The following is a 16,937-nucleotide window of genomic DNA, read 5'->3' as shown; positions in this document are numbered from 1 at the left end:
TTGGGTGTGGGGGACAGGCTGTAAGCCGGCAAAGTCATTACAGCCTAAGGCTTAGTTTTAAGACTAAGCCTTTCCCGTCCTTTAATACTAAGATCTTTTCAAAACTAAGCTTCTCCCCACACCCTTGACTGTTGCATGATGTGGGGTGGTGCACTCTTATGAGGAATCCCATTTATGCCTCAGATAAGTGACTTTGTATCACAGACTTCCTTATTTGTATATTGGCTTAAAGGTTTTGATTTCTACACTATAAATGGGGCAGAAGAGCTCATGCTGGAGGAAAGCAGAGAAAGGCCACATGGAGGAGAGGAGAAGCAGCCAAGATGGCTGAGTGCTGAAGAAGAAGCCAGTTTGTGCAGAGAGAAGGAGATGGGGAACAGAGGTGAATAAGGCTGGTGAGGTAGAAACCTTTGATTCTAGGAAATTCGGATAAGTCAGTGGCTTTGGGAGCCCTGAATGGAAAGGGAAGTGTTTTCCCACTGTGTATATTTCTTGCTCACCGGGTGCAAGCTAGGATTAAAGGTAATGGCCCACCAGTTCTTGGCTCCGTTGTTTCATTACCATCAGTCCGAATTAAATGCGAACCTGCATGGGCCAGATGGCTATGGCTACTGGCTTCACACAGAGCATTAACATTTTTACACTGGTTCCACAAGCCCCAATTGCACAGGGGTGATTTGAAGAAAGCCAAGTGGCCTTTGCACATGCAGTTGGTTATATTCTAGGAACAGAACTCTATACTAAGGGATACAAATCTTTTCTAGTGGTCAGTAAGCACCCCTGTCTTTTGCTTCAGAGGGAGACACAGACACACCTCCACCCTCCGCTAATGTTCTCTTTGCCTGGAACACACAGATGCTAACTAGCTGCATGGCTCACTCTCCATCTCCTTCAAGTCTTTGCTCAGCTGCACATTCTCAGGAAGGCCTTTTCGAGGCATGCTCTTTAGGTTTGCCATTTCCTACCCCTATTTCAACAAGCATTCATTATTCTTCTTCCTCCTTTTTTTTTTGGCTTAAGCAACTAAGTAGCTATTGATGTCATTTATTAAAATAATAGACCACAGAAGAAAAAGTTGATTCATTTTGCATTTGATTTTTTTGAAGAAAATAAAGAATTCTGATTTAACCTTGTTCACCATTTGTGGGAGTGTCATATTGGCAACTGAATAGACTAGTATGGAGTTCAATATATATAATATATACTCTATATAATCAGGCTTGGAAATACACAAAATTTAACACAAATTTTACACTGTGCAGAGATAAAAAAAAAGTTCCCATTCTACACAGCTATTACTGTTCACTGCCTCTGTTCTCTACTTATACTCAGCCATGAAATTTCTTTCATGTCCTCTCTTATTTGGTGTGGTAATTCTATTTTGTCTTGCTGTCTAATTCAGTTAGATCATTTTATCTTAGGAGTAAGATGGGAGGGATACTTACCAATAGCTAATAGAAATTTGGTCACATGAAAAACACACGTCTAACTCCTTCTGCAGAAGTTAAAAGCTCTCCAAGGTTAGTCACTCCTGGCTCAGATATTCAACATTGTTGAAAGTCTTAATGAAAAATATCAACTCTTAACTCCCTGTCAGCTAAAAATAACAGTAGATTCATAGTGTCCTCTCCCAATACTTTTCAAGGTTAACTTCATGAAAGAAGAAATAGTAATGGCTTGCTTAAGCCAAAATTTCAGGAGCATTTAGGGGAGGAAAGGGTAGGTAAAGTGCTGAAAGAGGCAAAGCAGAGATAGTATTTATATCTCTATCGTAGCATTTTTTCAAAACATGTAAAAAGAATTGAAATGTTCTAAAATAAATTTCCAGTGTGCCCAGCACTATTTTGGGTGGCAGTATTCAACAAAAAGTTGTTGGAAAGCCTGCCCATTTGGAATCTTACTTAGGTTTATCCAAGTGAATGTTGAAAGCATCGAGTTTATAATGAGAAGACCAAGATTCAAGGCCTAAGTGACTTACTAGCTAAGTGACCTTGAGTTAACCATGTTTCCTCTCCTGCCAGCTTTCCTTCCCTCACGGGGATGGTTTAAGGGTCAAATGAGATTTTGTATATGCAAATAACTCACAACTATAAAGATCAATGCAAATATGCAATCGTTATGTAAGACAATGATTCTTAGCTTAGATCTGTGTTAAAAGTCACCTGGAAACCAGCATCGTGGTTCTCTTATCTGGGATAATGGTTAAATATATTTTGGGACGTCCACAAAAAGATATTAAAATGTAAGATTTTCAGAGAACTGATATTACAGAAAAATGCTAATGATCAGAATGTTAAGTAAAATACACATGTGCGTATGTGCACACACGTCTGTGTATATAAAGACATACATAGAATGCAAGAATTGCTATTGCAGAATAGAGGCCAAATATAGTTAAAGAAACTATCAGAGTTTTTATCAAAGTTTGTTAAACTTCTCTACTTGAATACTTTAAAAAGAACCATGATAAGTACCTCCATTTACACTTACCAGATCAATATTCTGCATTATATCCTGAAAGGAAGGATGAGTTCGAAACTGTTCAAAGAGGTCTCGCTTGTAGAGCAGCGCGTACACCAAGTTTGGATTGTGGTGAAGAGAATTTGTCAGGCAGGAGTTGATGATCTCTAACATCATTCGAATCACTTCTTCAATGACATTTAGGTCTTGAGCCTGATAAAGAAAATTCCCACACAGGATCAGTGTGTTTCTCCTAGACACAAAATTAATCAGGAGGAGAGCAACTGCTTAAACATTATAACAGCATTGGAAAGATCATGCAAAAGAACTCTTTCAAGATTATTTTTGTCAAGAATTTTTAAAATTAGGTTTATCGGTTACTAAAGGATTTCAGTTAATTTTTTTTGAACTGATGTGGGGATAATTAGGAATTTCCTGAAATAAATGACAGACTTGCCAATCTGGAAGGAAATGTTGAGCTTACTTAGTCCCTCCTTTATTCACATCCTCATCACTGTGTCATCCTAAATCATTAGACTTCCATATGTAAAGTGGTGATGGGGTCTTACCAATTCTACATCCAAATCAATTGAAAATATATGAGAAGTTAAAACAAAGACATTTTATAAAACATCGTATTTTGTTAGATTGCCACATTAGAAAACATCATATATATATATATAAATGGTATAAAACTATTAGGAAAAGAATGAGAAAATAATAATTTAGAAATTAAAAATAAGTTTAAAGAGCAGGGGTATATAATTTTCTGTCAATATCTGCTTAACATATAACATTATAAATAATTTAGGTTATTAATATTTCAATATAAAGACCTCCTCCCAACTCTAGCCCAACTACCCTGTTCTCATAAACATTTTGTAGGTCAAAATAGTTAACAACTGCGAGTACTACCGGCTGTGGGCTGTACAAATGGAGCAGCCCTACCAGTCTGAACCTGCTGGGTGTCAGTCACAGTTATTTCCACAAGTACTTTCACAGGTATTATTTCTTGCGAAATAAAGTGAGGTTTCCTTGAATTCAGGTCTCTATATTAATTGGTTTTATTCTGTCCCCAAAACTGTACCAATAATTTCTACATCAATTATTTAATTCAATTCAGCAACTGTTCAGCTTAAAACTGAGCAACTCAGTTATTATCTATCCAGTTAGAAAGCATAGAATTTGATCAAAGAATTATAAAATCATAAAACACACTCATAAGTTACAAAAGACACCACCAATACCCCGTTTAATGTTAGAATCCCTTCTGTAACATTCATTCCAAGTGGTCAACCAACTTATCCCTGAACAGAGAAAACTCAGCAGAGGCTCTGGGTTCATTCTTCCCTTGTCCCAGCTCAGCAGAATCCCGTCACCTCGGCACTCCTCAGCGGTCTCTGTTCTGCGTCACTGTGCAGCTATCATTTTCTCCCCAATCCACCAGCAACTCCACTGTCCCTCAGTACAACCCAGTTTAAATCCTTGTCATCCTATTCATGTTCTGTAAGATGCTCACCATTTGGATTGCTCTGCTCATAGATGTAATTCGGTATATTTAGTTACTGCCAATAAGATACATAAGTACATAAATGTACATTTATAATCCCAGCAACTAATTCATTTCCATTTTGAAGTGGTAGCAGTTCTCTGCTCACTACTACTCTACTCCTCCTGTAAGGAACGGCTAGCGATCTAGTGCACAAGTTGTTTCCTAGAAACTGTATTCCTGTGCAGCCTTCCATTTGTGTTGGGAGATCAAGTGTAGCTTCAAGGCACCCGGCAGGTCATGCAATAAGAATGGGCCAGAGGGGTAAATTATGTACCAGGAGATTCTGATTTACTAGAAATAAAGTATCCCACTTTTGGCTAATTCTAGTTTCCAAGGCAAACTGTGCTGATAATTATCATTTACAAGTTACCTGAATTTGCAAGTTGCTACCACGACTAGATTCTGCTATGCATGACAAGACACAAATGAAATCTTTTATGTTTCATTTTTAAAAAGCATTATTAGGTAATAATAGCCACTGGTAACAAGGATGAAAAATTTGCATAAATTTGATTAGAGTTTCTTTAAAATTACAAAGTCATCCAAATCTCAGTATTCAAATAGACCTAAAAGGTTTTGTTTTTTTATAATCTAATCACTATTTGGGGGTAAGCCTTTCAAACAGCATTTAAAGAAGGTTGCTATTATTTTTTTCCCATAAAGATTAAGTGAGTTAGTATTTGAAAAGTCCTTAAAACAGTGTGTTACATATGGTAAGCACCATGTGACCTGTTTTTTAAAATATAAAAACAAATATATTAAAGTACTTTAAAGGAGGAAATCATTTTAATTTTAGACATTATTACAAGAAAGAACAAAGAGATAAAATTCCTATCCAAAGTTGGTAAATTAATTCAATTACTGTAACTCAAAGAACTTAGAAATCACATTTCATAGTCTTAAATATAAGCCCCAAATTCCACTTCTACTAATTTACAAAACTGGTTCTTTAGAAGACAATGTATAGGGAAATTGACTTACATTTATGGAATAATATAAGGTTTTATAAGCAGACATGCTTTTAAAAACTAACCATGTTTCCTCTGAACTGTCAAAATTATCACTGTTGGAAGCAAACTCTGATGGCTCATTGGTAGAAGAGCGGAACATGGGGGGAATATTGTGCCTTTTTCCTTCATGCTATTTTATTTTTAGTATACACAGCTTCCATTCCAGGAATGGATCCCAGATCAAACAGACCTTCTTCTAAAAAAGAAAAAACCAGTCCCCCCAAATTTATTTTATTGCAGAAAATCTCAAATAGAAATACAAGTACCCTGAGGAAATGGTCCTGTTTTAAGATGTTTCTGGTGGTTTTCATACATGTTGGTACTGAACCCGGAACAAGTTCTGTGCTAAGTAGTGATTTCATGTCAAAAGAATAAGTTGGCAGTTGTGGAAGTATCTCACCCTGTCAGCAGCACTCACGGCTGCCTCATTATATAAACTTCCTTTTCCCTTTTAAGAGGGAATTTATACAGTTAAATAGTTTCAAATCATTTATTTTTAGTTTCCTTAAGAGAAGCATATGTATCTTGTTTGTATTAGTTTTGGGGGGATTCCAAAAGAGTTGTCTAAATTTCCTGCATTTTCAGCAGAAAATAAAACCTTCAACAAAATTAATGGGCCACGGCCAAGTGGGGAAGCAAGGGAGGAAACACACGGGCGAGCCTTTTTCAAGCTAACATGCAAATGGTCTTCAAATCCAATCACTTGGTGCTAGACCCTTGTTATCATTATGTTGTTAATTCGCTGGCACATGCACTGAAAAGCTCTGTGACGATGTGAGCTCTAGTCAGGTCTGGATCTGCCCCAAAATATCGAGGTTCCTTCAGTGAGAACTAGCTTTATATTACATGCAAAATCACAGCTCAAGGCTAAATCCTGTGACCAGATGAGACAACGTGTAACCTGTAATTCGGGGGAGGGAGGGGAAGCAGGGGAGAGCAGGCGGCAGTCGTGGCACCATTATTGTTGTGTGGGAATGTAAAACGAGGTGGTCTTTTTCTTCCTTCCTCCAAAGGGGGCTTGAATGTGGCCCACAAGCCTAAACTAGAACCCTGGGAAGTCTGTTATTTAAAACATGATTACTGGTGGCAGGAAGGCAAGATAATGGTGGCTGCTAGGGGTCACTGGCTAACTTTACATGTTTTTCCATACTTGGAAAATAGCCAGAGAACTCACAAAAGAGGAATGTTCTCATTGAAATCCAACTAAGTTGCAGCCCTCAACAGTCATATTACCTTGGCAGGCTGCTCACACTGGGCAGAAGGTGAGATGCACAAGAGTGCTCCCCCCATTTCCCCAGGCCCTTCTACATGCAGAAGGAGGCACACACCTGAGCTGGAAGTGTTTCAGAGATTAATGTTTTGGCCCTGGTGAGGTGGTTCAGTAGATAAAGCGTCCCAGTGCACCAAGGTCAGAGGTTCAATCCCTGATCAGGGCACATAGGAGTAATTATGAGTACACAACTGAAAATGGAGCAACTAAATGAACAGTGGGTTGATGCTTCTCTCTCTCTCCTCCTTCTCTCCTCTCAAATCAGTGCAAAAAAAATTTTTAGTTGCAAAATTTAATGTTTTGCCTTAAGAATTAGTGTTGATTTCCATTCTTCTTCAAAATACATAGTGTTTTATTCCACCCTATAAAAAAGTAATATCTGACTAATATAGTTGTATAGGAAGATGTATTTTTATTTTTAAATGGCTTTGATAGCCTACTGAGTGCCTCCCTCGTCTCAATCTGAGACACAGGATTCCAGTTCCAGTCTCAGCTCTGCCCATCACTAGCTGTGAGGCCTTTAGTAAGTCACTCAACTCAAGTTGCAGTTTTCCATTTGCCAAAACAAGTGCTTATGAGATTTAAAAAATTCCCTCCTACTCGTCTTAATTTTTATTAAGAATGTAGAAAATACTAAATTTAGAAAACAAATTTCATCAAAGTAAACACAAATGTGATTAATGTAGAAAAATCTTTAGGATGAACCCAAACTTCAGTAAAATCCAGAATTTACTTTAGATTATCCCAGCACCTTTAAAATAGAGTCACTGTTAGTGCAGAAGGAAAAAATGTCAATAGCCTTTGAGAGTAAAAATATGTAAGGCTAAGTTTGAAAATAATCATTCTCTAAACCAAGGAAGCTACTGGTTCTTCTAGAACTCATTATTTTCCATGTTTGTTAATTACCTTTGATATTGTGAATGCACAGAAAGGAAGTATCTCTATACACTTGTATATCATAGATTTCACATCAGAGACCTATGATGCTTGGTGTCCTGTTTTTAGTTTTTCTTGGGAAGAAGAGTCAGTGGTACCCAGAGGGCAGTAAAAAATTATATACAAGGGGAGCTACAGCTCTAAAATATAAACTTAAAACAAACAAAAACAGAGGTAGCTAGCTGCAAGTCAGCAGAGAGAAGCCCTACACTGGGTTCTAATCCCTGTTGTGCCATGGACTGTACAAGTCCCTTTCTGGGTCTCAGTTCCTGGAATGTAAAATAAAAGGACTCTCTGCAGCGAAGCTCTGTGAGGGCCCCAGCCTAGCTTCTGCTAAGGATGCGGAAAGCTGCAAAGAATGCCTCTCCTGCCTTAGCAATCCAGAAAGGCCAGAGAATTTAGTAAGTTGTAAGTCTTCTCAAAGGCACCAGAGAACAATGATGATTCTGCAAGGCAATCAAGTGAAATGAACTCCCAAGAGGAAGAGTCCCTCTGAGGAGAGAAGGCGCTCCCGTGCTTTTGGCAGAACACAATTAAGAAGAGGTGGCTTCGGTAGACATGGGGAAGAAGAAATCAGCTAATATTTCAACGAACACTTAAGGACTAAATGTGGTCTAATGTGTCCATCTGGAAGGTGGAGCTCCAGCTGCAGTGGAGTTTGCACTTGCTTGGTGGCTCTTTCCTACCAGCCTCCACCAGGTAACAGTGACTGCAGGCAAATGCATGACATGCAGCATTGTCCTAAGCACTGAGAACAGGTACCGAGGATACAAAAGAAGATGCGGTTCTTACCCTGCATTTCACCTTGGAGTTATAAATAACATCCTGTCTAAATACTTAAGGCAGACGTTTCTCAAAAATGCTTTTCACTAGAGATGTAAGAAATTCAACATTTAAAAAGGAGAGCAAAAACTTGTCATTTCTACTTGGAAATAATATTGCAAATATAACTGAGGGATGCTGAACCTCAATCTAGATACCAAAAACTATTTTCATGGATTCAAGTCAGAAACAATTATTCTGTATATTAAAGACTCCTTGGCTTTACAGAAAATTGGCCAAAGAATAGAGGAGGAATTCTGTGGTACAGCCGTTAACAGCCCAGGCTCTGACCTTGATTCAGTCAAGGTCAATGGCAATGAGGGTGACTCAGGCTGCTGCTACAACCTGACTGCCTTTGAATCCCGTTCTACTATTTACCACTTATGTGACCTTGCACAAGATTCTAAACCTTGATTTTTTTATCAGCAAAACTGTTACAATAGATAAAAAACAAAATTATGAATATATAAAACATCCAATGCCTAACATGCTGTAGCAGCTCAAGAAATTGTTGCTTTAACTAGTAAAAGCAATAGCAATAATGAACACAAGTTTCCTATTAGATACAGATGTACTTGGGAGGTATTAGCTCTATCAGGCACTATGTCAAACAAATGGAATGTGTTCTGACTTGAACTTTTATGTCCATTTAAAGAAAAGTGCTTCCTTTTAAAGAAATTCATTAAAATTTGAATTTTAGAACATTTGTGTGTATTACAATGAAATACACTGAGCTAACTGTGAATCTGAGGTCTTTAAGGACTATTGTGACACTAAAATGGCTAATCTCCTTAGGAAGTATGTTAAAAAATATTCCAAGTCTAATGCTGAAATATACATGACCCCTGACTAAACACTGTTGATTTGAAACCCAATGCATTATAACCATACTCCACATAATGACCAAAAGTTGTGTTTATGGTTGCTTAATGACTGGGACCAATGCCTACATTTTGTCCAAACTGCCAATGCTCATGATTCAGTCAAGGTTAATGGCAACGAGGGTGACTCAGTCTGCTGCTACAATTAGAGCAAGGTATCGCTTAAAGAAGTTGCCATGGAAACTGTCTATCACCCAGCAATAAAGATTCAAAAACTTTGGGAGGCAGTCCTGTATTAAATTTGCAATTTATTTTTTTGTGGCAGAAACTAATTTTAAAAGCAGTTTGAAGGTCCTTAGAGTAATGAAGAATGTTTACTACAGGAAGAGTTACTAAATGAGACTTCTTCAGTCTAAATGTCTTTTGGAGTTATATTCTCAAAAGTCTCAAATGCACAAAAAAACATATGAATAACCCTATTTTTACTTTGCTGTTGTTGGTAATACAGAGTTAAAAAATTAAAAATTATCATTCATTATAATCTATTTTTGTGTTCCTATAATATAAAATTAGTTTTGGGTAATGGAACTTAACATGTGTAACATTTATAAGGGTCTGACTTAAAATGTCTCACCTTATGATCAGAGTCTAGCACTCAATGAAGTCATGAGTTGGGACTGCCCTATCAATTTTGGTACATGGTGCCAATTTTTTTTGGAAGAGAAAGATGCCCAATTTTATTTTCTGGACAAAAGTCTGTATAAACAACTATCAATATGTAAAAAAAAAAAAAAAAGGATGGGAAAACCCTAATGTAGCATGAACAAAATTCTTCTTTTGAAGGCAAAGAAAAAGTTGATATTAATATAGAAATATAGAAAGAGGCTATTAAAGGAATCTCTTCAATCAAAATCCAGTTGGCAGAAGGACTATGATTCCCACCTTTCTTTTCTTCAATTGCATTCTTTAGTCTATTTGTACCAATTTGGGAATAAGAAAAAGATTTTTTTTACAAGAAAAATATGAAAATCAAGCAAAACACATTTAGGGTAATGCATAATTATAACAAGATGACTTTCAAGTACCAGCATCAGTGGCAACAAAGCTAAAATCCACTTGGTAGCATTTTCATAAAAGAGACAGTTCAAGGAAACAATATAATGAAGATGCACTTTTTCCTACAATAAGTAGACCATTAAGTGGCAATTTAATGATAATTCCTTTTGGTCAACTGTCCTGTAAGAGACAGGCAGTTTTGGTTTTTCTTTAGTTAAAGGAAAAATATGGTTTCCTTAAAGTCCGAAGTCAGAGATGTTATTAGACATGCACCAGCTCAGGACAGACTGGGGCACCACGGGCAATCACAGATGTGAGGTGCCACAGAGAATCTGTTTGTAATGGACGTTCTTCACTCAGTCTTGGCAAGGACCTAACTGTGTACAGCCGCAGTTATAAAATATATTTACCTCATTTTATCAATTAAAGCCAATGACCAATTAAACCTTTCCTGAAAATCACTTGGTTTTACCAAAAGATCACATTGGGAGTCAGGAGAAAGAGAACTTTCAAATAGCCAAAGAACAACAAATGGCAGAATAAAATCAACATTAGCCATTTACAGTCATGCCTTGGTACCTGCGAGGGACTGCCCCAGGATCTCCCCAACTCGGGATACTAAATCTGTGGTGCTCAGTGCCCTTATATAAAATGATGCAGTATTTGCATATAACCTACACACATTCTCCCATATACTTGAAATTTCTAGAGTACTTACAATACCTAGGTAAAATGTAAATACTATGTAAATAGTTGTTGTACTATATATATTGTTTAGGGAATAATGACAAGGAAAACAGTCAGTACATGTTAAGCACACAAGCAGCCAACCATTGCAGGCCTACCTACATGGCACATCAAAAACGTAACATGTCTCCCCGCCCCCGAATACTTTCCACCTGAGGTTGGCTGTATTTGTGGATGTGAAACCCGCGGATATGGAGGGCCGGCTGTAGTTGGTCTCTTAATAGAAATGCCTTTCCAAACAAAATTTTTAGAAAGCAGTTTTTTTCCTTGTAAGTGTTTGATTTATATTTAGGAAACGTGTTGTGACATTATTTGAACTAATTTACTGGTTATTATTCAACAGTCATTGTTAAGTCTAACTCTATGGTATGCCACCAACCCAAATATAAAAGAATGATTATAACCTTAATGACTTCAACTTTATGTCAATTAAAATCTGAGGAAATTGGATAGGAATCAGACATGTTGAGAAAAAGAATACAAAAACTGGAAGACAAAAGACACAGAGGGAGAAACTAAAAATGCATTAACTGTGCAAACAAACTAGTTATAAAGACCTCAGAGCTTTGGTAGCAGCAATACCGAACACTGGCTCAGTATTCCAAACTCCTTGCAATTTATGGGCCATGGCAGGTCTGGTTCAATGGACTCCAAGGAGGTGGGGAAGTTTTATTTAACTCTTTCAGGTTACCAGGCTAACTGACGCAATTTAATCCTCCAAATAGCTACCAATTAGCCAACACAACACAACATCCCAGATGTAATCTGTCAGATCAAATACAGAAGGACGACTGTTACGAAAAAGCATTGGACTAGGACCTGGATTAAAGCAGTGGCCAACAGACATAATCCCTGCCTAGGTGAAGTTCAAGGGTCCAATGGGAGAGAATGTCAACTGTGGGGAATGCTATGAAGGCAAAGAAAACAGAGCACAGGGAGGATAAGGAAATGCAATTTAGACTGAGACCTGAATGCGGCAGCACAGGAAGTATCCCACTGAAGACTTCGCATTACAATGCTTTCAAGGGCTTCAGCCAGTGTCATTAGAGACTTGAATTAAATAAGGAGAAATAGCAGAAGAAAATGCCTAATTGTGGAATGCATAATTTATTAGCAGTTTTAGCCACTCTTTCTTGAATGACCAAAAACCAGACTATGCTTTAATAGAGTTGAGGGTGCCAATGAGTCCCTTCCTTTACAGGCTAAGACTTAGAGGATAATAGATGAAACTCATTTTTGAAAATGATCCCAAATATTTATTATACATAAGCATTTGGTTTCCTGTTCTTATTTTTCTTTTCCCTAAACTTTGGTTTTAATTTTAATTTTATCAAAGTAACAAATGCATGTAATTTAAAAGTCAATACTACTAGATTTGAAACAACAAAAAGAGAGCAGTCCCCTGGACCAATTCTTTCTTTTCCCCTAACCTTCACTCCTAGAGGCGACTATTTCAAACCATTTTAGCTATTTCCTCTTACATCTGTCTTTCTATTGTGAAATAATGTGTGCTGGTATTTAAAAAATTTTAATTTTATAATTCTCAAGGATCTATTGGCTTGTCCTAAAAAAATAAGGTTTTTCCTCCTCAAATTAATTTTAGAATCAGAGTTAAATTTTTCTAATTTACTAAATTGTGAAAATATCCATATGAAAGAGATAATGAAAAAGAAATATATCTCGCCTGACCTGTGGTGGCGCAGTGGATAAAGCATCGACCTGGAATGCTGAGGTTGCCAGTTCAAAAACCTGGGATTACCTGGTCAAGGCACATATGGGAGTTGGTGCTTCCTGCTCCTCCCCTCTTCTCTCTCTCTCTCTCTCTCTCCTCCTTCTCTCCTCTCTAAAATGATTAAAGTCTTAAAAAGTATTTAAAAAAAAAGAAAAGATAAAGAAATATATTTCTAAGCTAAAATGCTGAAAGAAATAAAACCAAGATTTACCTAGGAATCTAAGAATGAGATCATGACTCAAATTTTATGACATTGCTTTAAGACAATGCCAGTTAACCAAACCCCCCTTATCTGAATACCTTACCTGCAAAAATGTGGGAGAGCAAGCAGTCATTTCTCTTGCTTTGTTACCAGAGTAAAATCTCAGACTATGAGTTGGAGCATTTTCTAGCACCCCTTTCAAATTCAGTTAGGCCTCTCTTAACTGTACCCCCAGGTCATTCTCTTTGATAGACATATTTATTTTGTGCCTCTCAGAATGCGAGGACTCCTAGGTGGTTGTTTTATTCCTTTTCTTTTTCTCTTTTGTTTTCTTTCCTTTCTTTTTAAGAGTCTGGCATTCCCAACAGGCACCGCAGTGATCCTGCTGACTTTCTCTCCTGCTCCTGTGTTATTACGTGTGCTTTTATAACTTTGTATTTATGCCCACAGGCTTTTGAACAATGGGTACCCATTCAATAAATCCAAGAAATAAAGAACTTGATGACTGTAAGTGCTTTGAACTCAATGGACAGAAGGCTCTACATAAGTAATATAATAGTAAGAACAGTAGAATGAAAAATTGAAAAAAGCAATCTAAAGCTTTTACAAAAGCCCAACGCCCCGCCCCCCCCCCCCCCCCCCCCCCGTCATCCTTTGTTACACCAGCACTCATCTTCCTCATTGGTACTCAGTTCTTAAAACCTCTTTCTCTGTGTTTTTTGAGAGGAAAATGACAAACATGCAAAAATACATGGTAGATGCTTTCAAGGAGTATTTCCTTTGAACAATAGAGAGAATGGTGAGTTCAAAACATTATATAATGCAAGAGATACTTAAATATATCATGTAATCGCATGGAAATAATTCCCGTGCTATAATGCCGCCACTTGAAGCTTCCCATAACCTGAGTTGTATGAATACATTTTGACCTTACTACTTTTCACTTGGGTTATTAAGCATAACTTAATTTAAAAACTGACAGACATATAGATTTCAAAAAACAAGACTATTTAGCTACTCTGAGGTTTATGATTGTGAATTATTATTAAGATACTGATACAAAACTTGCATTTTAAACAAACTGAACTCATAAGTCCACATAAGAACTTCATAAAGTTGGGTATGCTTAAAGAAGGAAGCCCCCCCTGAACCAAGAAGCTTCAAGGACATTTTATGTTTCAGGCCAAGTGTTCAGAGAGATTTTGTAAAGGACACCTTTGTAATTGTTGAAATTGTAGGACTTGTACTGTTACTGTAACGTACTTCATTCCCTGAATTGGAATGCCTATGGTGTAGATAGCAAAGCAAGCCAAAGGGTTAGAATGTTGGCCAAATAAGTTTGTAAAACATGATTTTTATACTTGTGTATGATTTACAATGAGAGCTAGGCAACACCAGCTAAAAATGGTCAGTGAAGTTACAGATTGCCTTCCTGCTTGGGAAGGGCTATTATTTTGCTAATGGAGAGCTTTTCTTACTAAAAGTTTGAAAGAAAGAAGGAAGGAGAAATCAGACCCCTCCTTCCTATTTACTGAGGAGGAAGAGAAGCAATGAGGAACTCAGAGCAGAGCAGAGTGGAAGGGAGCCCACAGGAGATTATCTGAATAATTCCTTCTTCTCTCCTTTTTTAAAAAAGTTTTTAACTCCTTAATGGGCCATTTCCAATGCTTATTCTCTGACCTCACCTAAACCCCCTTCCATCCTGGAGTCGTGTGATTGACGTGTACCTCTAGCCAGGGGTCCCCAACCTTTTTACACAGGGGGCCAGTTCACGGTCCTTCAGACCATTGGAGGGCCGCCACATACAGTGCTCCTCTCACTGACCACCAATGAAAGAGGTGCCCCTTCTGGAAGTGCGGCGGGGGGCTGGATAAATGGCCTCAGGGGGCCGCATGTGGCCCATAGGCCCTAGTTTGGGGACGCCTGCTCTAGATAAAGAGATCACAAGCCCCTTGCATGCAAACCCGTGTTCTCTAAAGAAGGGTATATAAGACATAAGAAATCTAACTTTGGGGAGCATGTATTTGACTTGTTTCTCTAGGAGGTCACGCTGCTCTGCCAGCTAATTAAATCCTACTTCCTTCATCAAGTTGTATGGGCGTTTTTTGTCCTCCTTTGATTCCTGCAAGATGCTAAGAAATAGGGATGGGGGGAATACATATATTTGAAGGTAAAAAAGGCTAAACAGGAGATTGAGAATAATTAATTTTATACTCTTCCTAGACCTCAATTAAAAAATCTAATTCCTGAAAAAAATCTCAGGATTAATCTAGCCACCTGACAGTTTATGTAGTTTATACTCTTTAAAGTAATTCCCACTTTACATGCCCAGATACCACCTGTTTTGCCAAAACTAGTGGATAGGTTTTAATCCTCATCTCATCCTCAATCTTCAGTCCATAATTGGTGTACCATTTCTTCCTGTATTCTCCTATTACAAGTATTTCCTTTTCCATCCAGCTTCTGAAGGCTGGAGCCCCTCAGAGCTCTGGACAATCCCTCCATATCTCACTTTCTCTCACTGTGCTCTTGTAAATTGCCAGGACTCTGAATATCTTACTCAAGGTGATGACATCTACATTTCCATGTCACTTCCAGTCCAGACTTCTCCAAGTGCTAAGCCACTGTCATCTCTCACCAGGTTGGTTTATCTGGCTTCTCAGTCTCAATGCTTACCTCTTTAAATCACTTTTCCTTAATACTTTTTCAAATGTACATCTATTGTTCAAAACCTTTCAATGACTTTATGCCAAACTATATGGATAACATCCCAAATCCTTCAATGAATAGCCTACCAGGCCTGGCATAGCCAGACACTGACCTACATACACTTCCAATCTCCTTTAACACTACTCTACAAGACAGTCTGTCCTGCTTACAGTTTGCTGAATAAATAGCTCTGTCTTGCCTAAGGGCATTTGCACATGCTGTTTAAAACACTCTCATTCTTCCTTTGGCTGACTCTTATTCATCTATCAGATCTCAGTTAAATACTAGTTTGTGACAGAGCAAATGCCCCATTTCCCCTACACCCCCAAATCTAAATCAGAATTCTAATTCTTTTGTATTATGTCACAGTTATTCCCCCTAGATCCACTTATAGGTTTGCTTGCTAAATGATTTCCTCCTTTACTAGCTGTCTAGTAGGGCAGGGTCTATGTCTGTTCATTTATCACTATGTACTCAATGCCTGAAGCAAAATATGACATGAATAAAATCATGGGTTTTGAATGGATGACTTCCTTGAAATTTTTTTTTGTACTTTTGTATTTACTGCATTTAATCTTATTTAAAAGCTAATAGTAACTAATCAATAAGAGGCCTCAACAGTTTTCTTATTCAGATATGGAAATTGAAACTCAAAAAGATTTAGTCACTTCTATTATATTTCTGGGATCAGTTCTAGAGCCCTTCTGTTGGCTGCTGACCTCATTTCCTTTTTTTATTCCCTGGAGCATCAAGGTTATTACAAATTTTTGGAGAATAAAGTACTTTAATAAGAACCCCCATAAACATGGGAGCAAAGGATAGGAGGGGAGGGGAGAAGGATCCCAGAAATATAGTCCAGTCATTAAAATTTCATTCAGATGAGCTGAGGGGTGGACCCACTGTGAGGGTGAACTCTCTTCTTGACCCCTAGGGGCTCCAGGCTGTCCTCCAGGCACAGCAGGTATTCTGGGTAAGATGTTTCTGAAGGCCACAGAGATGCCGGGTCTCCTGCTGTGAACCCTGTGCACAGAACTCCACGGCAGGTGCAGTCCCCCACCATCTGCTGGACCAAGTCCTCACACCTTGCACATACAGCATGTATTTCCGGCATGCTCTCACCCGCAGCTGCCGGTGTCCAGTTTCCGGCTCACCTCCTGCACCATGTGGTGGTCGGTCCTCCCTGGAGCTCAGCACCTTCAAGTTCTGTCTCTCTCTCTTCCTCCCCTCCCACAGCCAAGGCTCCATTGGAGCAAGGTTAGCCTGGGCGCTGAGAATGGCTCTGTGGCCTCTGCCTCAGGTGCTAGAATGGCTCTGGTTGCAACAGAGCAACGCCCCAGATGGGCAGAGCATCGCCCCCTGGTGGGCGTGCCAGGTGGATCCTGGTCGGGCGCATGCAGGAGTCTGTCTGACTGCCTCCCTGTTTCCAACTTCAGAAAAATACAAAAAGAAGAAAAAAAAAAGTTCAGCATTTAAAATGCAGGGGTGTTGCTTGACCTCACTAGCATCTTACACGGTAGCCCTGCTGTGGCCATCCACAATTTTAAAATTTAGAGTGGCTTGACTTGTGTCCTTTTGAGATGTGGCTTTTTTGTGGAAAGCCCACAGCATATGCATCTTAAA

The 16,937-nt window shown here is 38.4% G+C and overlaps 1 protein-coding gene across 3 annotated transcripts in view; it reads right to left on the bottom strand.

The window, feature by feature from the left end:
* Positions 1-16,937, bottom strand: part of DYM (dymeclin) — a 306,792-nt gene that overhangs the window by 65,478 nt on the left and 224,377 nt on the right. For all 3 annotated transcript variants that reach the window (XM_066246552.1, XM_066246551.1, XM_066246553.1), the window contains one exon: positions 2,491-2,673. In XM_066246552.1, the coding sequence (XP_066102649.1) occupies positions 2,491-2,673 (183 nt within the window). The remainder of the gene's footprint in view (positions 1-2,490; positions 2,674-16,937) is intronic.

This window comes from Saccopteryx bilineata, chromosome 11 (genome assembly GCF_036850765.1).
Source record: "Saccopteryx bilineata isolate mSacBil1 chromosome 11, mSacBil1_pri_phased_curated, whole genome shotgun sequence".
Classification (NCBI taxonomy): domain Eukaryota; kingdom Metazoa; phylum Chordata; class Mammalia; order Chiroptera; family Emballonuridae; genus Saccopteryx; species Saccopteryx bilineata.
This window is presented reverse-complemented; position numbering and strand designations above follow the sequence as displayed.